This window comes from Sceloporus occidentalis, unplaced genomic scaffold (assembly GCF_023333645.1).
Source record: "Sceloporus occidentalis isolate IW3139 unplaced genomic scaffold, rSceOcc1.0.p SCAF_98, whole genome shotgun sequence".
Lineage (NCBI taxonomy): Eukaryota > Metazoa > Chordata > Lepidosauria > Squamata > Phrynosomatidae > Sceloporus > Sceloporus occidentalis.
The window spans coordinates 5,001-23,943 of NW_028317078.1; the positions used below are offsets into that span (position 1 = coordinate 5,001).

Genomic DNA, 18,943 nt, shown 5'->3' on the forward strand with positions numbered 1-18,943 from the left:
AGCAAGAGCTGCGGAGGCTGCTAGAGAGCGGCCAGATCGTCGGCAGGAGGACCCGCCCCGCCAGCGAGGGGCCACTTCTAGTTCCTGGACTCCTCGCTCGCCGTCAGTGTGATCACCGGAGGGGGCGGGAGGTGCTAGTATTATTTTAGCCTTTTGTTTTACTGTATTGTACTGTATGTGCCAAACAGTCCTGGGCACACGGGCGCAACGCCCTGTATCTCCACTGTCTTTTTGCCCTACAATAGCCAGCCTGCACACTGCATTGCCCGCTGTCCCCTTCCTTCTCTGCCGGGGACTGGTTTTTCCGGCTCCTTTAATAGGTTTGGTGATCCAGCCACGTCTTGGCCAGTTTCCTACCCTGGTAAAGATGGGTTGGACCCAGTATATGTAAGTGGGGGGTAATACCCCGCACCCAGTAACGTCTGGTCCGATGGGATAACGGACACCTACCTTTGTATGTCACCTCGATGCTCTCCGTGCGCTCATAGAAGCCGCATCCCCGGAACCATCTGTACTCAATCCTCGTTTCCCCCGATGCTGAACACTTGCCCCTGAGCTATGTACCCCGCGCCCCCCACTGTCTGATCGCTGGCACCCACACTTATAATGATGTATGAATTTCACGTACCTTCTCACCTTACCCCGTCGTGCCCAGCCTCGCACTCGGGGTAAAATGATTTTTGTAATGTGTTTTGTACAAACGTTAAATAAAGTGCAGAATTTTTCTTTTCAGACACCAGGGTAATAATAGGGCCGCGTTTTACTTCTCCACAAAAGGATCGGCTTTCGGGTAAAATGTTGTTATTTTTCATGTTACTTTTAATTTAAACAAAACATAATCATTTGGATAATATTTCTGCAGGATTTTAGGTGATTTTAAATCAGCTGAAATCCTGTTTAAAGTATAACTTAATTACAGCCGCTGTGTATTTGGTTATTTCTGTTAATCCACATACAAAAGGTACAATAATCGCTTATAAACAACATATCTCAAAATACTGATTTAAACAACAAGCTCTAGAAATCAATACAATTGTCTAAATGGCTGTAAACTGTGTCTGCGGGGATGAAAGAGGAAATTAAATAGAAGAAAAATTAGGGAGGAGAAAATGAACAGAAAGAAAAAATTAATGCAAAAAGATGAGAAAAAAGGACAGGAAAGAGAAAAGTAAAGAAAGCAGCCAACGCACTAATTAGTATTTCAATCGTTTAATGATAATTGGCCCCTTGTTATCCCGACGCTCTCGGTACAAACAATACATTTGATTTCTAACGACACAGATACAGAGCAGTCGGCTTTGGTGAGGTCTCTTCCTCGCAAGATGCACTGAAAGGGTTAACGCTGTAAATAAGCAGAAACCTCTGATATCACAGAACATTAACGTCTACGGCGGCCGGTAGTACGCGGCATCGCCAAACCTTTTACAACAGGTCCCTATGTGCGCATCTGCAACTGACCATGTGCTCCGACTGTACGACATCCGGCTCTCAGCTGCGTCTCGGGAAAAAGTAAAAACCCAGACAGGGGACAAATCGTTAAAAAAAATATATAAAATTCTATAAAAATCAGTGTATAAAAGCTGCTTCCTGACACAGAAGGCGCCGTGTTCCCCGAGAGCAGGAGACGCTGTTAAGGGGAAGGATGGGGTCTCTGCTGGTGGAAAACACGGAGCCCCTGGTAACTGAGGGGTTAAAGAAGTGTTAGTGGATTTCACAGTGAAAAACAGGCCACTATCCCTTTAAACAGGCAGGGGGGGGTTGTTACCTTAATATTGTCTTTTTCATGATGATGCTTCTTTAACCTGTTCAGTGCCGGAGGGGTATTTAACCAAATTGATCCATAGGGGCTTCTGTAGAAAGAGCCATCCTGACCGCTAAACGTGGAGAAAGCAGCAAGAACGCCGTTCCTATGGTGACTTCCCCCACTTTTACCACCAGCACTGAATTATACCCCCCTCTGCCCACCGAGTGGGAACGCGCCCCTCGTGGAATGTTTTGTGGGATTTGTCACATTGTATTCAGTGGCTGTGAGTGGGAATCTGCTCGATGTGCTCCAGCTACACGTAATAAAGAGGGGTTCAGGCCCCTCGGTCACGCAGTGCTCCCGCAAAAAAGTGATAAAGAGTGGATTTATAAGTAAACCCCACGCAGGGGAAGCACCAAGGGGGTGCCAGGCGGCTCCTCTACCCCGGGCGGCGCATTATTTCCCTGAGAGAAGCGCGGGCTGTGGGTAAACGTTCTGGCAGCGGTGCAGCTCCTGCTGTAACTGATCCTTCAGGACAGAAATCTGCCGGACAGAGAGACAGGAGTCAGGAGGCAGCAGCGCATGATCTATACAAAGCCCACCCAGAGCACAGAGTATGCGAGTTACCCTCCAAGTAATTATCAGTTTTTACTCTCTGTGGCTGGTGAATGTCACACACATTAAACCCCTATTATCCTCAGCCGCAGAGAATAACTATTACGTGAATAAGGCCCTGGTACCTGTTCCTCCAGCCCTTTGATCCGCTGCCGGTGAGCTCTCTCTCTTGCGTCCAGAGTCCGCTCCGCCTGAATCTGGGCATTGCGCAGCCTCTCGATCTCCAGCTGCAGCTCCTGGCGGTGCCGGGCTGCGGTCTCCATGAGGGTCTGCGAGTGGCTCTGCTCCATGTCCGCAATCTGCACCTAGGAGAGATCAGGCAGATGTTGCGAGTGGATAAGAACCTGCCGCCGACAGCTAGAGCTCTTGGCTATTCTAGGCAACTACCTGCGCGGGGTAACAGGGTCAAGGAAAGCTGGGGTGCAGGCGGGTACCCCCAGGATAGGGTCGCACCCCAGAGCTAACGCTCAGTGCAGCTACTGGGCTTCACTCACCAGACTGAAGGTGATCTTACGTCTAACCCTGTGTAACTGCTCCTTCACTCGACAGCAGAGGGGACAGAAAACACCAAACAACCAATTACAAGAGATCCCCTCCAAACACACCAATCACAGAGGAGAAATCCTCGTCTACACACACCAACAGGAAGCTCCACTACCGCCACACCAATCAGAGCAGAGAGCCCCTCGTGCTCTACAGACCACTTGGAGGACAAAGATCCCCACCCGTACCAATCAGGGAAGACGGGTCCCCATCCACACGCCAATCAGGAAAGAGTCCCTGATCCACTAGTAAGAGGAATGAAGTTTCAATCCATACAAAGTTTAGTTGTAGCTGCCCGGGCCGGAGACCCGTCACCTGCCGCGGACTCACCTCCAGAAGCTGCACCTGCCTCTGGGCATCGGACAGCTCCTGCTCCACCGTGTTCAGCGAGCGATCCAGGCGCCCCTTCTCCGCAGACAGACGGAAAGTGTCCTCCGCGGTTTTCAGCTTCTCGCGCTCCACCTGCCAGAAAAAAAAAAAGACGTTTATCCCTCGTCCTAAAATCCGATGTCCAATCAGATAAGGACTCTCCGCCGGAGGATCCAGGGGCCACAGATGGGGAATCAGGAAGATTTAAGCAAAATATAAGATAGATTAGGTTCAATTGCCTTATTTGCCCTCCACAATATCTAACACGGAATTAGGGGAGTTTATCCCTGTCTGTTCTGCCCCATCTTGCCGAGCAAGGAGGTAACTTTGTACCTTGTCCAGAGTCTTCTTCAGCGCGTTCTTATCCTTCTCCAGGCGCAGAGATGACCGCTCCATCTCTCTTTTCTCTGCCTCCAGCTGGGCCACGGCCCGTTGAAGCCCCACCAGACGGTCCTGCAGGACCTCTCTCTCCTCCTGCAGCTTCTGCAGGCTGCGCAGGGACGCACCCTCGTTCTCCTGCCGTTGCCGGAGGATCTATGAGAATAGAGATCAGGGATTTAGACGGAGGTGGTGAGTGGGGGGGGTGCCCTTACATTGAGCAGAGGACGTGAGAGCTCACCTCGCGCAGCTGCTGGACCTGTCCTTCTAGGTCAACGCGTTGGTTCTCTGTCTCTGCCAGCATGTCACGAAGCTCCTGAACCTGCTCCATCAGACCAGCGTTCTGCTTCTTCCCCTCCGATACGGCCAGTCGGGCTGCTTCCAGCCGCTCCTGCGCAATAACACTCCATAAGAGGAAAGCTCTGGACAGCAGTGGCAACGAACGCCACGTTAACGCACACAACTCAGCCACGCAGCCTCCGCCAAGAGATCTCTCGCCACGAGACTGACCTGCAGGACGCGCCTCTCGTGCTCGATGCCCGTCAGCATCCTTTGCAGCTGATTTATCTTCTCCTGGGAGCTGGCGGAACCGGAGCTGGACTCGGACAGAGCGCCGGACAAACTCTGCACCTTCTCCTTGAGGGAAGCCTCGTTATCCTGCACCTTCACCAGCGTTGTGTTCAGACGATCCACGCAGATCTGCAGCGTGTTCACTTTGCTCTCGCTGTCTGAAAGCTGACGAGAGACCAGGTTCCGTAAGCATTGTCTTCTGAGCTGATGTAGAACCTTTTAGCCTAATCCAAACACTATGACTGATGTAGTAGTACCTGTCGATGCAGCCCCTCCATGCGCTGCTGCATGTCTCGCATCTCGGCCTCCCTGTCGGTCAGCACCAGCTTCATCCTCTGCAGCTCTCCCTCCAGCCCTCGCCGTGACACTTCCAGTTTTGTGTTGCGGTTCTCAGACGCATCCAGAACCTCTTTCAGTCTCCTCTTTTCACTCTCGTGTTTGGCCTCGTTCGCTTTCATCTTGTTGAGTTTGTCCTGAAACAGGGGGGAGCGCAGTGGGGTCAGCGGTGACTTTATCATGAAGGGTAAATCAAGACATACAAAGTAAATGCCCCCCTCAATCAAATAAACGTTGGTCCGCTACCTGCGCTGCTCTGTGCGCGCTCTCAGCCGCCTGAAGACTGCGCTCCAGGCTGGCCGCTTTCTCCAAAGCCATCTTGCACTCTCTGTCGTAGCGGCGCAGGGTCTCCTCCTGCAGCAGGAGCGTTGTCTGGGTGCTGCTCACCTTCCCGTCTGAGTGGCGCTTTGCTGCAAGAGAACAAATCCGATACAAACGCTGAGACGCTTCCAGGGCAGACGAGACAGTCAGGACTTTACCAACCACATAGAAAGCCCCGGCAGTTACTCTAAGGATATATATATATATAGTACGTCGGCCCCTGTTCTAAGCTCGCGGACAGGCTCCGTTGGTTAGGTTCTCACCCTCCTCGCAGTCAGACAGGGCTTTCTGTAGCTGCTGCACTCGGGTAGCGGCTCCGTCTCTCTCTGCCTCAATCTCCACCAGCTGCCGGCTCGCGGTTCCCAGCTGCGTGTGGAGATCGTCCTGCGAGAGACAAAAGAGAAGATGGGTCACAGATCCCTCCCTGCTGGACATTAAACCACCCAGCGACCCACCCAGCGACCAGCTCTACCCCACGGCCGCATCTGTCGCACTCTCGGGATCCCTGCACACCCCGGTTATTGAGGTTCCCACCTCGTATCGCTCTCTAGACCGTATGGAGGACCCCAGCGACTGCGGTGAGTGTCACCTTGTGGCCCTTTCCTACCCTCTCTCGTTGAGTATCCCTCAGCTCCTGAACGAAGTCTCGCAAAGAGCTTCTGACCACCTCGGGGTCAATATCAGCCAATAACTGCTCTCCGCGGCTGGGGGAGACGGTGCGCTCCGGGGTTTTACTGCGCTCCGGACTCCCTGTGCGGGGGATGGGGCTGCCGCGGCCGTCCGTAGTTGTTGCGTATGTACTGTCAAAAGCTGCGAATAAACCAAATACATTAATATATTAGAACAGGTGCTGTGTGTATTATAGAGAGATACCCCCAAAGCTAATACAAAGCTGACTCTGGGTACCTTTGTGGGGTGAGAAATGCCTCTTTGGAGACCCACTGCGGCCCCTGGTGGCCGGGCTTGGTGTGCGGCCTGAGCGCCCTATTCCGAGTGTCCGCCGAAGGGCAGAGTGTACGCTTCCCAATCTAAACTCCAGCTCCCGTTTCAGAGCCTCCAGTCTGGCGAGCTCGGCCTCCAGCCCGTGGACTCGGCCCTCGCTGGCACTCAGACGCAGGCTCAGCTCTGTCCTCTCCTCTTGAGACGCCATCAGTTTGATCTCCAGGTTCCGGGTGTTGTCCAGCAGTTTCTTCTCGTTGCCCCGGGCCTCCTCCAGACTGCCCTGAAGCTCCTTCTCACGCATCACGAAGTCACCCTCGACGTCTGAGAGTTTGCGCTGCAGACCGGCGAGCTGCTCGAGACATTGACCGTTTTACAGACCTGCCGCCGGAGAGCTCAACGACATGCGCAAGCCACAAGAAGATGCCCAACGTCCGCCGCACTCCCGCCGGACTCACCTCTTTCCTGGCGGTATCTCTGCCGGCTTCGGTCTCCGCGAGCTTCTGTTTGAGTGTGAAGATGTCTCTTCGACTTTCCTCCTCGCGCTGCTCATACGTAGAGAGACGCGCCTGCGCCTCGGCCATATCCCGGCCGCGCTTCACGCTTTCATCATCCAGGACCTTCAACTGTGCCAAAGAAATGGATATTTAACGGGAGTCCAGAAGGGCAGCCGAGGGAGGGAAGGCGCGGGGCCACTGCCTGCACACCAGAGCTCACCTGTCTGCGCAGGTCCTGCAGTTCCCTTCTGGCTTCCAGTCGCGACTTTTCCACCTCCCGTAGAGTCCCTCGCAGGTCAGCAGCATCCTTCTCCATGGCTGCACGCGCCTCCTCCAGCACAGAGAGACGCTGCTCCTTTTCTTCATTAGAGCGTTTAAGACTAGAGAGAGACAGAGAGAGAGTGAGAGAGACAGAGAGAGAGTAAGAGAGACAGAGAGAGAGTGAGAGAGACAGAGAGAGAGTGAGAGAGACAGAGTGAGAGAGAGAGACAGAGAGAGACACAGAGACAGAGAGAGACACAGAGAGAGAGACACAGAGAGAGAGACACAGAGAGAGAGAGACAGAGAGAGAGACACAGAGAGAGAGAGACAGAGAGAGAGAGGTCTTTTCTGATTTGGTCATTACCTTCAGCCACTTCAGTCACAATATTAACAGCATAAATCCGCTGAGGGGTCTCTATTCTAATGCGGGGTTTAGTATTTCTGAGGGGCCCCCAGTAAAACGCATATAATTGCACATACTAAGAAACACTACCTCCCTCCATCACACCACTAACTATAAACTTACCCGACACTCCACACGCGGTAACACCATCCACTCTCACGCACGCACGCTAACACCATCCACTCACACGCACGCACGCTAACACCATCCACTCACACGCACGCACGCTAACACCATCCACTCACACACAAGCATGCTAACACCATACACGCACACTAACACCATATACTAACACATGCATATTCTAATGCCATATCGTCACACACTATACACCAGCGTGCTCTCTCCTTCTCTCTCTCCCATTATCCATGCAGCTCACACAGTTCTCACTCCCTGTCCATCTCTCACCCCTCTCTCTTACCTAGCGTGGAGCGAATATATTCCCTACAGCTTGTACCTTCTGTGCGAGCCGCCACACCGCTTTGGCTGCGGAGTAACGTGGCACTAATGGGCAGCCCTACACGGCCTTTTCCATAGACACCAACACACAACTAGCCGGCACCACCTGAATCTAGTAAATTGTACAAACGTGGCTGGACATTGTGGCAGTTTCTGTGCGGTGAATACGAATTACCCGATGCGTTCGCTCTCCGCTCGGCGCACGGCTCCGCGCAGCTCCTCGTTGGATTTCTGCACGGCCTCCTTTTCTCTGGCTTCGTCCGCGAGCGACCTCCGCAGGTCCGCGCTCTCCTTCTTATGAAACTCCGCCGCTTCCTGACTCTCTCGGATTCGCCTGTGAGCCTCGATCAGCTCCCGGCGCACGGCGTCCCTGGCGTCTTCCACGACACACAGCTGAGTCTTCAGTTCCTCCACCTGATGGTCGTTCCGGGAATGAGAGACGCGGTCACACTCCTGCCCTCTCGTCAACCCCGAGGGGTAATAACTCGGCAGACATGAAACAAGGGTCTCTCTCGCGCTCTCACCTCTCGCAGCACTGACTCTCTCTGCTTCCCCAGCTCCCTGCTGTGTTCCTGAAGACCCCTCAGCTCTCTCTCGTGAGACGCCGCGGACTCTTCCAGCTGCACTCGAAGGTTCCTCAGATCCGAGTCCAGGGAGATGATTGTCGTCTGAAATCCGAAGCCGTAAGGACATCACCATCACCACTATGTCTCTGCCGACCCCACCGGTGTCACGCGCTCCAGCAAATACCCCCGTGTATCAGACGTACCCGATCCTGCTCCTGTCTCACGGTGAATTCCCGTTTCTGCCGCTCCATCTCCAGGCCGATGGCGGCCAGACTGTGCTGAGTGCTGCTTAATTTCTCACTCAGCGAAGCTTTTTCCGACTCCTTCAGTGACAGCGCCTGGAAATAACGCGGCGGCCTGTTAATAAATCTCAACTCCCATAGATCTCAGCCAGCCCTGCCGGCTTCATAATACCCAAACTCATCAGCAAACCCAATCTCTGCTGGCCTGAGAGGACCCCTCGGCCACCCGCTCTCCGCCTGAGAGGACCCCTCGGCCACCCGCTCTCCGCCTGAGAGGACCCCTCGGCCACCCGCTCTCCGCCTGAGAGGACCCCTCGGCCTCCCGCTCTCCGCCTGAGAGGACCCCTCGGCCTCCCACTCTCCGCCTGAGAGGACCCCTCGGCCTCCCGCTCTCCGCCTGAGAGGACCCCTCGGCCTCCCGCTCTCCGCCTGAGAGGACCCCTCGGCCTCCCGCTCTCCGCCTGAGAGGACCCCTCGGCCTCCCGCTCTCCGCCTGAGAGGACCCCTCGGCCTCCCGCTCTCCGCCTGATATTACCTGCTGTTTCTCGCTCTCGCCGTGCAGGAGGATGTCGTCTCTCTCCTGTTGCAGGGCGGCGATCTCCTCGCTCATCTCATCCCGCTCCATCTCGTGCTGCGCCGCCAGCTCCTCTCGCTCCTGCGTTAAGCGGCGAACCAGATCCTCCTTCTCAGACTCCAGCTCCTGGCGAAGGGTCTCCTGCAGACACAGCAGCTATGAGTCCAGGGGGCAACCGCGTTAATCCGGCTCCCCTCACCCCACTGTCTGCCACACATATTAACCCAATCCTTCTGCCACCTCTTCTGGGACACAGCTCCTTGTACCCACCAGACTTTCTGACAACTCTTGGTTATGGGGTTACTTGCCTTCTCCCTGTGCAGCCGCTCCACGTCCTCCTCGTGGGCTTTCTGCTCGCTCCTCAGCGCGACCTCGGCCTCCTTCTCCATGTGGCTCAGCTGCCGGCTCAGCGTCTCCTTGTCTCTTTCCAACTTGCTGATCGAAGCCTCCATGCGCTGGCGCAGAGCGTTAGCCTCCGCTGCAAACACACAACAAGCTTCACAACCAAGAGCAACAAGCGGGGCGTCCGCAGCGCTGACCGAGGATGATGGGAATTACAGGGCTTCAGGGTCTAAGTTTTGGCTGTTATGTTTTACCGAGAGTAACATCTGAGACTTATACACGAGCAGCGGCGTATTCCATGGGCAGCAGGTCCGGGGGGGGGGGGGGGAATGGGGGTTACAGGGGTCTCCTCCTGCACAGCCCCCATAGCATGCGTTAGAAGGCACCGTACCCCTTTAAGAAACAGATCGCAGGGATACGACATCCAGGTGCTCTGTGTCTTAAAGGCACGGTGCTGTGATGAGGAGGGGCAGTTAGGGGTAAGAAGGCAGAAGGTAAATGCAGTGCAGACCACGAGAAGCCCTGCCGGTGCAGCGAAGCCGGAGCTGCACTTCATACATTATTAAACGATTCAGAAAACGTAGAGCGTTTCAGACATGTTTACACGCCATTGGCCGGTGAAACATGCTGGAATAGGCATATCTGCAGCGTGATTGGCCGGAGCAGCTTTCTGTGGCCCCTACCTTGCAGAGCCTCCTTGGCCGAGCGCAGGCTTTGGTTCCCGGCTTCCACCTGCTCCTTGCGGGACGAGATGCGGGCGACCTGCTGCTGGACATCAAACAGCGCGCCCTCCAACGCCTCCTTCTCCGACCTGCAGCAACAGAGAGCGACCTGGATGAGAGGGCAGCGCAGTCTCCATGTCACGGAGAGTCAGCGAGCACGCAGTCCGTGTCCCGTGGGGTATTTGCTCGCGTGTTGTTGTAGGAGCGGTGGAGTCGCTGTATGTTTGGACTCCCGGCTGCCTGGTAACAAGTCGGCAGCCAACTGACGCTGGCACAGAATTCCTTTGTGTTAAAGCACAGCGGCTTCTAACCCGCTTACTCGCCCAGCAGCGAGCCGGGGGATACGGGGCTGTTCCAGGTCTGGATTCTCGGTTCTAGGTAACACTGGGAAGGATCGCCATCGTTTCTGCCGGGGCCCCTTTGCCTCCTCGTACCTGAGAGCAGCTATTTCCTCAGCCTGTGCCCTGTTCTCTCGCTCGGAAGCCGTCAGCTGCACCGCTAGGCTGCCCTTGTCCTTCATCAGGCCCTCTTTCTCCTTGAAGCCTCGGAGGAGGCTCTCGCTCTGCTGCTCCACTTCCTTCCGACTCTGCACCAGATCCTCGCTCAGCGAGTTCTTCTGCCGCGACATCTGAAAATGACGGGGATTAGTTATTTCACGCGCCGGCGTCCCCTCCGTACCGCCACCGAGCGCAGGACTCCCTCACCTGCCCCAGCTGCTCCTGTAACTGCCCCCGTTCCCTGCGCAGCGTCTGCAGCTCCTGTAGGAGTTTCTCGCGGCTCTGCTCCATGACCTGCAGGGAGTTATCCAACCCAAAGCGTTCCGTGTCCAGCTCCAGCTTCTCCTGCTCCAGGCGGACGAGCTCGTCCCGAATGGATGCCTTCTCCTGCTCCACTTCATGCTTCTGCCCCTGCAGAGAGGAGCGCTCCTCCTCCAGCTGCCGACACGGGGAAAGCCATTCACAATCACGCTTACGTCTCCATGCATCGCACATACAACATTAAACACGCAGCACCGTGGGAGGGGAACTGTTATCCGGACAGGAGGCCCCCGGATCCGTTACCCCGCGGCCCCGTACCTGAGCTATTATGCGGTTAAGTTCAATCTTGTCTTGGGCCAAACTCTCATTGAGAGCGCTCATTTTGGACAGCGCATCCCGCAGCGAAGCCTCTTCGGTCCTCTGTCTGTTTAGCGCCAGCTCCAGCTCAGCACGGCCGGTCTCGGCCTGGAAAAGAAACAGGGGGGCATTTCCAGGAGGGCTCCGGCGGTTGTGGGCTAGTGGACTGGGGCGCTTGGGGTATGCGGATGGCCGTCAGCGACGTGCGCGCCGGGTGAAAGGTTTCTACAGAGACGTCTGGCAGAGACAGTCAGACTTACCTTAGACAGCGCCTGGGAGATGTCCTCTCTCTCTGCCTCGCACACCTCCTTCTCCAGGCTGGATCGATGCAGAGATTCCTTCACGAGCACCAGTTCCTTCCTCAGGGCCGACAGCTTCACCTCCAGCTGCTCCTGAGCCTTGTGTCTGGGTCCAGGGAAAACCAAACTCTTATCCCCCCCGAAGGGCCACATGCCCCATCCCACTCCCATCACGCTCTGCCAGTGTCACTTACCCTCTCTCCACCTCCCGCTGGGCCCTGTCGCGGTCCTGGAAGGCATCCTCTCTCTCCTCCTGCAGGATATCTCTCTGCCGCTGCAGGTCGCCGTTTGCCAGCTGCAGCTTCTCGTACTCCTGGCGCTGCGTCTCCAGCTGCTCTTGCAGGTTCTGCACCGTCCCCTGCAGAGCATCCCTGTCCCTGCCAGGCGAGAAATGCCGTTTATTTCTTAGCGAGTTGGGAGTGAGCTGGAAATGCACATCCCGACGGCTCCGTCTGCCGGTACCCGGTCAGTTGCTCCGCGTTGCTCCGCAGTCTGGCTATCCTGTGTTCGGCGTCCTCTCTGGCCAAGCGGCACACGTCCAGCTCGTGTTGGATTTGTAGGATCTTCTCTTCCAGGCTCCTGCGCTCGTTCTCGTTGGCGCTCAGCTGCTTCCGCAGGGATCCGACTGTCTCCTGACCGGCCTCCAGACGGCCCCTCAGCTCCTGGAACAGAGAGACACACTCACACTCAGGAACCAGAGAGGTCTACACAGTGCTGCCCACAGACCACCACACAATAAACGCAGAATACCAAGAAAATAACCGCCACTCATACAAACGCACAGAGCGGGGAGTCTCTCCTCGACCCACCTGGACCTGCAGCTGTCTCCTTTGTAAGGCCGAGTGCACAGCGGACACGGTTGAGTCTCTGAGCCCCGGGGACAGGCTGCGCCTTGGAGAGCTGCTGCGATGCGGCGAGGAGCGTCTCAGCGGGGAGGAGGCGCGCAGGCTGCTGGACAGACCACGTAGGCTGAGCCCCAGACCCTCACTCTCTATAAAGTCAGAAGTCCTGTCGCTGGCGGACATCTGCAGACCGCTGTCTGAGTCACTGAGCACGGCCTAGAGGAGCAGCGAGAAGAGAGGTCTGAGACATGCGCGGCAGCAAAGGAAATGCTGCATCGGCGAGCGGCGACGTTTCTCAAACCTGAGTGAGTTCTCGTAGGGCTTCCTGGAGGACTTCTTTCTCCGACCTCAGAGCCTCCAGCTCCTCTCCCATGTGAACGAGCTGCTCCTCCGCTCGGCTCTTCTCCTGCAACAACCCGGACATTAGGGATACCCCGTAGAACCGGCCCCAACACCCCTCGACCGGCCGTGTCATCTATCTGCCCCAGCCTCGGCGTCCGCCCGGTACCTGCTCCTGCAGCCTCTCCATGCTCTGCTCCCTCTGGCTGTTCTCATTGTGAAGACGATCGATGGTCCCGCTAAGTTCTGCTATCCTGTAACAAAACAGCAAAGCCTCAGAGAACCCTGACGGACCCCGCAGCGAGAACCCCAATCCATACAGAGGGTCCTCCCTGGGGGGCCGCGCTCCTACCTGCCGCTCAGTTCTGCTTTCTCCCCATCAAACGTGGCCTGCAGCTGCATCGTCTGCCGCACCTTGTCCCTCAGCTGCTCCTCTAGCTGCTCCAACCGAAGGGCCTGCCTCTCCACCGCCGCAATCCCACTACTCTCAGCCACGCGCTGGGATCCGCTGACATTCAGACAGGAGGCGTGCAGCGAGCGGCAGGACTGGGACATCTCCTTCTGCAGCTGTAACAAATCTCTGCGGACACAGAAACACAGAACCTGACATCTGCCGTTCCTCGTGGTTATTCAGTCCTTGCATGTTTAAATCATCTCACATTCTAACCTCTGCTGGAAGGCTGTTCCACTTACCTACTACCCTCTTAGTGAAGTAAAGGATATGAGGTCTAAGATGTGAATAAAGAGGATGAACCCTGGATGAAGGGTGGTGCCTCTAGAACGCGTGAGTTAGCGCGCCCCGCGTGAGTAAGCGCGCCCCGCGTGATGCTTACCTCTCCGTCATGGTTTTCATCTCGGAGAAGTGTCTGCGGAAACCGACCACCTGTCTCCAGAGCGAGAGCAGCCGGCTGTGCTCGTTACTGAAATACGCGTTGAACGACTGCGGAAAGAGACCTCCGAGGTTTAACGGCAAACCCGTATCAGCAGACCACAGATAACAGGTGCAACCGGCAAAGGCCCACTCACCTCTTCCTCCCGGCGCCACTCGCTCTCCCGCTGCTCCAGCTCGTCCCGGGCCTTGGTCCAGTCGGCTGTGAGTCTGCGCAGGTCCTCGCTCAGGGCCTGGTTGGCCGCGTTGGCCTGATCCAGCTGCTCTCTCAGCATCGCATTGACCTGGCTGAGACTGGAGCTCCTGTGAGTGCGGAGTAACGGCGACGTTAATATACGGCGCGGGGGACTATAATAGCCCAGCACGCGCCCCCCCCCCCCCCCCCTCGACAGAGCCTCTCCCACCTCTGCTGCTCTTCCTCCAGGCGGATCAGCGCGTTCTCCAGGTCGGTGCCGGTCTCTTCCTCCTGACGTAACCGCGTCTCCGACAGCTCTAAACGGCTCTGCCAACAAACAGCGGAACGCGCGGAATATTAAACATTACGTTCCACATCCACAGAAACGATACGTAGCGGCAGCGCAGCTCAAAGGTTCCAGACTGAAATCCGGACGTTCCCGTTCTAGACCAATGGATCGAGACGTTCCGCGTTCTACGTAAAACCTTCCGCCATATTCAGAACTCAATCTCTTAAACCGGCTCATTCTTGTTCTAGGTTTGTAAACCTAGAACCACAAATAGCTGCTCCTGTTAGGTGGATCCAGACTCTTAGTGAATCTAGACCTGCGTTTATACGCGCCTAATTCACTGGCTCGGAATTTATGTATATTAACAATAATAGTTATAGTAATAAAAACAATTATAATAAAAGTAATAATTCAAATAACAGTAATAATAATGATAATAATTATAGTAATAATAGTGATGATGATAATAAGTTATAGTAATAATAATAATAATGATAATAATTATAGTAATAATAGTGATGATGATAATAAGTTATAGTAATAATAATAATAATAATAATAATAGTAGTAATAATTATAGTAATTATAAAAATAGTAATAGTGGTAATAATAATAATGATAGTAATAATAATAACAGTATTCTTATTATATTATTAATAATACTAGATCCAGACTGGCATGACTGGCGCCGCAGTCCTCGTTGAAATAAGTTTGCGGTCAGCACATGGACTCACGCTTAGACGTTCTTGTTCTAGTTCCGTTGACCTTTCTAGAAGCTGCTGTTCCACCTCCCCGCACTTCTTCTTATACTGCAGAACCTGCGCGACGGACGCCGAGAAGATCATGAATGGCTAATCGCCCCGTTTACACAGGACGCATATACCGGGGCAGAATAAAGCGGCAGCTGCCGGCCCGTTAATGGCCCCGGCTCTCACCTTGGCCTGCAGTTTCTGGACTAGCTGCGCCTGCCGTTGCTGCCCCTCCTGATAGGCCTGCAGCTTGCGTTTGTAGGCGGTCTGCTCTTCCTCCAGCCGCCGGCGCAGCTCCACGTTCTGCTGGCCCAGGCTCCGGCTCTCCAGGGAGTCCCTCTCGCGCTCGCCCGTCTCCAGGCGCAGCGTCTGCTCCAGCTACGGGAGGGGGGGAAGAGTTATTCAGCCCCGGGGGGTGCTATGGGACGGGGGCCATACAGCTGACCCCTAAAGACCGGTACCTGGGGGGTGCTATGGGACGGGGGCCATACTGCTGACCCCTAAAAAATGGTACCTGGGGGGGTGCTATGGGACGGGGGCCATACTGCTGACCCCTAAAGACCGGTACCTGGGGGGGGTCATGGGACGGGGTCATAAGGTACCCAGGGATGCTACCGTTATGTTACGGCCACAAAATCTCCCAATGGAAGTAACTTTCCGGGAAGAATTTTATTTATAATCCATAAAAGAGCCGAGACTCTGTCCCACAGAGCTGACAATCCGGAGGTAGATAAAAGAGACCGCCGCGAGGGAGCAAAGGCTTTGAGGAAAGGACACGCTACCCTGAATAGGCAAAGTTTACCATCACCACGGCAACCGTCACCGTGACACCCATCAATTCAAGCAATTAAATGGCCACCGTCGGTACCGCAAAAAGAATTCTACACGATGTCAATAGAGTGCAAGCTCTGTGGGACAAAGATAGCGAGTAATGCCTGCCGGGGGGGGGCGTGAGGGTTCAGCGGCCGAACTCCAGCAACAGCCCTCCACCGATCGGCGGAACGCTGCCGGCGCGGACAATCCCCATAACAACGTATATGACGTATGAAGCGTCTGGTGGTCAGCATGACTCACCACCACCGCCGCCAGCTTCACTCACACTCACAACAAAGCAGCTTCAGCCCCAGAACGGGACGCTCAGATTACCGGGACGCTCAGATTACCGGGACGCTCCGCGATGGTCTTGGCATGAGCCGCGGCGCCTCCTTACTCTCCCATTCACTCGCCGGCCGGCAGCGGGGGACACGTTCACCAGAGCAGGTCTGAGCCTGCCCGCCGCCGCGCAAGATGTGTCCGGACACGCAAACACATAAAGAAAGAGTCCGGGAGCAGGGGGGACAGATCGCCACAGGGTGGGACAGATCGCCACAGGGTGGGACAGAGCGGGGGGGGGGGGGGAGCAGCGCTCATACTGATAATTACACGGGACGTCCCGTGCATTTAACCCCGCGAGGGCTCACCCGCTCGCTGATGGCGTTGTACTTGATGGCCAGCTCGTCCCTCTCGGCACGGCTCTGGGCCAGGAGGTCCTCCACCCGCGAGAGCTCCTGCTGGAGGACGCGGTTCTCCTCTTGGAGGGACAGGAGGGACGACATGTCTTCGGGGGGACCTGGGGGGGGATCAGAGAAGACGTTAGACCCCCGCGCCCTGCATACATTCAACAGATAATAAAAGCACACAGTGACCCCCCCGGGGGGCTGCGGATTAAACTCTCCCCCTCATCCACCGCACCAGCTGGATGGGCTCTACTGCTGAGGGCCCCGGGGGCTCTAATAAGAAAGTTCGGGCCGGATTGTCTGACCCACCTGTGGTCAATCAGGGAGTAGGGGAAATTCTTTGTGGAGTATCAGGAATACCCCAGACTCACCGGGCGGCGGCGGCAGGGCGCTCAGGTTCCTGGTCACGATCTCGCGGATCCTGGCGGGCAGGCGGGCTGGCTGGGGGTTGTGAGAGTCTCCGCTGACGGTGAGACACCTCTGCTCCGGAGAACCCAGCACACGGAGTGAGAGCTTCTGCGGGGGGCAATAAAACATACGAGGGGGCAAAAATCAGACACCAAAGAACACGAGCAGCGCCTGCTGTGGGACTAAAGGCTGGCGTGACCGTCTGCGGACTCCGTAAATGCACTGCGAGCACATGGCTCCTCACCAAGACGGTAGTAGATAAATGGAACAGCCTCCCATTAGAAATGGCACAGGGTACTGCAACCGCAAGCACCGCAGGAAAGAAACGGTAAGAACGTTATCATTAAAGCTGCAGTTCCACCTACTCTGCTGAAACATCATTCCCAGAGATAATTCTCTAATCGTCTAAAAGTTTCCCTCTTTCACAGTTTTTGCTGGGAACTCTTAATTGTCATGTGATACAAAAGCAGGCGCTGACTGGCTGTTGTCATAGAAACTGAAAAAGGATCTTTAAAGTTTGTGATTATAAAGTGAGAATAAAAGGATGGACCAGCTGCGGCGTAAGTGGGACGGCAGCTTTAACAACGGCAGAAAGGGGGGCGATAAAAGCAGTGGGGAAATCACCTTCCTCGGGCCCCCCGAGACCCCCATAGAACCCAACGAGCCACCAACCTCTATGACAGCCTCCAGCCTCTGCTCTGCAGAGTCCGGGGTCTCCTCTTCGGTGCTCATCGGTCCAGGAGCCTCAGGAGAACCGCGGAAAGAACCGTGCGCCCCAAATCCCTGATGCCAGTCCTGGGTCTGTGCGGAATCCCCCGGGGCTTTATTCCTCCCCGTAAACAGATCTAGAGCGAGGACCCAGCGTCTCCGAAGCAGACACCACAGCGACTGAGATTACAATCAAATCTCCTTAGCTCCCCGCCCCCATCTGTGACAATAAAAGGGGGCACGGCCCACCTACCCCAGGGCTGCCTGACAGCCACTACACTCTGCCACCTGCGCGGCACACGGACACGTCCCCCCCAGTACTGCCCCCCCCCGACCATTCTGACAGGTTAGTGGATACAACGTGAGCCACGAGCCAGACATCAACAAAACAACCCGGTGTACAGCGCTGCGGAATGTGACAGCGATATATTTCTCAATAAATACCTCTGAGAAAGGAGGCGTCCGTGGTGATGGGAGTTGTGGTATAAGAGCTAGAAAGCCGCATCCAGATAGATAGTATACCAGAGACACGGAGGCAGGCGGGGAGGGCACTATGACCCTGCAGCCCGTGACTTCCCCAGCAGGGGGTAATAGCTGGGGCAGCCCACCGGTAACCATGGTTACGCCAAACTTCCCAGGATCCATAGAGACCTGTTTGCATTCATGGTATTTAGTGAAATGCATTCTGGGGCGAGAAGATTCCCGACAAACCGGGATCTTTCCGCTCCCAGATCTCCCCGGACAGCCCCTCGTGGGTTCATTCCAGCAAATGGTTCTAGATTACGCGTGGGTTCATTCCGGTACAGGGTTCTAGATTACGCGTGGGTTCATTCCGGTACAGGGTTCTAGATTACGCGTGGGTTCATTCCGGTACAGGGTTCTAGATTAAGCGTGTTCCTCCCGTGTTCCTCCCGGGATTCGCAGAATAAACACTCAATTCTTTCTTCAACATCCCATAAAGTTATATAACCGTGGCAACTACAAACACCCTTGGACCCTGGAAAACCCATGGATCCTTCATCGCCCAATTGGCTGGCTGACCTTAGCAGGTCCCTCACCATCTGACTGGCCGGCTGGAATCACTGGCTCGTCTTTCCCCCCAACTGGCTGGCCTAAGCGGGCTGTTTGGTTCCTGGTTGGCCCTCTGAACCCTGTGGATTCAATATATATTCCAGGGACAACACCCCCCCCCCCGCTAGTCATACCAACACATTAAAGGGTTAATACAGCTATAGACTGCCAGTAATACAGACAGCAAAGGGTTAATACATCAGTATCCTGCAACCAGTAAAGGGTTAATACATCAACTAACCATAATACACACAAAGTAAAGGGTTAATACATCAGTAACCCGCAGCCAGTAAAGGGTTAATACATCAATAACCCGCAGCCAGTAAAGGGTTAATACATCAATAACCCGCAGCCAGTAAAGGGTTAATACATCAATAACCCGCAGCCAGTAAAGGGTTAATACATCAGTAACCCGCAGCCAGTAAAGGGTTAATACATCAGTAACCCGCAGCCCGTAAAGGGTTAATACATCAATAACCCGCAGCCCGTAAAGGGTTAATACATCAATAACCCGCAGCCCGTAAAGGGTTAATACATCGATAACCCGCAGCCCGTAAAGGGTTAATACATCGATAACCCGCAGCCCGTAAAGGGTTAATACATACGTCGCCGAGATATACTGACCGGGGTTATTACGGGACACGCAGTTAACCCTTGGCTGTCCGGCGCACACTGCATACAT

General features: G+C 55.1%; 1 protein-coding gene across 1 annotated transcript; it reads right to left on the reverse strand.

Moving 5' to 3' along the window:
* Positions 1–2,200: 2,200 nt before the first annotated feature.
* Positions 2,201–18,943, reverse strand: LOC149284137 (uncharacterized). The gene is made up of 37 exons (XM_089497052.1): positions 18,533–18,943; positions 16,446–16,590; positions 16,039–16,187; positions 14,765–14,956; positions 14,564–14,647; positions 13,770–13,867; positions 13,503–13,668; positions 13,310–13,416; positions 12,829–13,056; positions 12,646–12,730; positions 12,439–12,543; positions 12,105–12,353; positions 11,758–11,957; positions 11,490–11,672; positions 11,257–11,401; positions 10,958–11,104; positions 10,586–10,816; positions 10,316–10,509; positions 9,843–9,970; positions 9,126–9,295; positions 8,779–8,958; positions 8,205–8,339; positions 7,960–8,103; positions 7,611–7,849; positions 6,533–6,692; positions 6,274–6,441; positions 5,815–6,167; positions 5,484–5,643; positions 5,140–5,260; positions 4,802–4,965; positions 4,477–4,692; positions 4,160–4,384; positions 3,891–4,040; positions 3,605–3,805; positions 3,233–3,364; positions 2,485–2,664; positions 2,201–2,287 (listed from the first exon to the last, which is right to left on the reverse strand). Exons 1-37 carry the CDS (start codon positions 18,941–18,943, stop codon positions 2,201–2,203), a joined length of 6,432 nt encoding a protein of 2,143 aa, XP_089353178.1.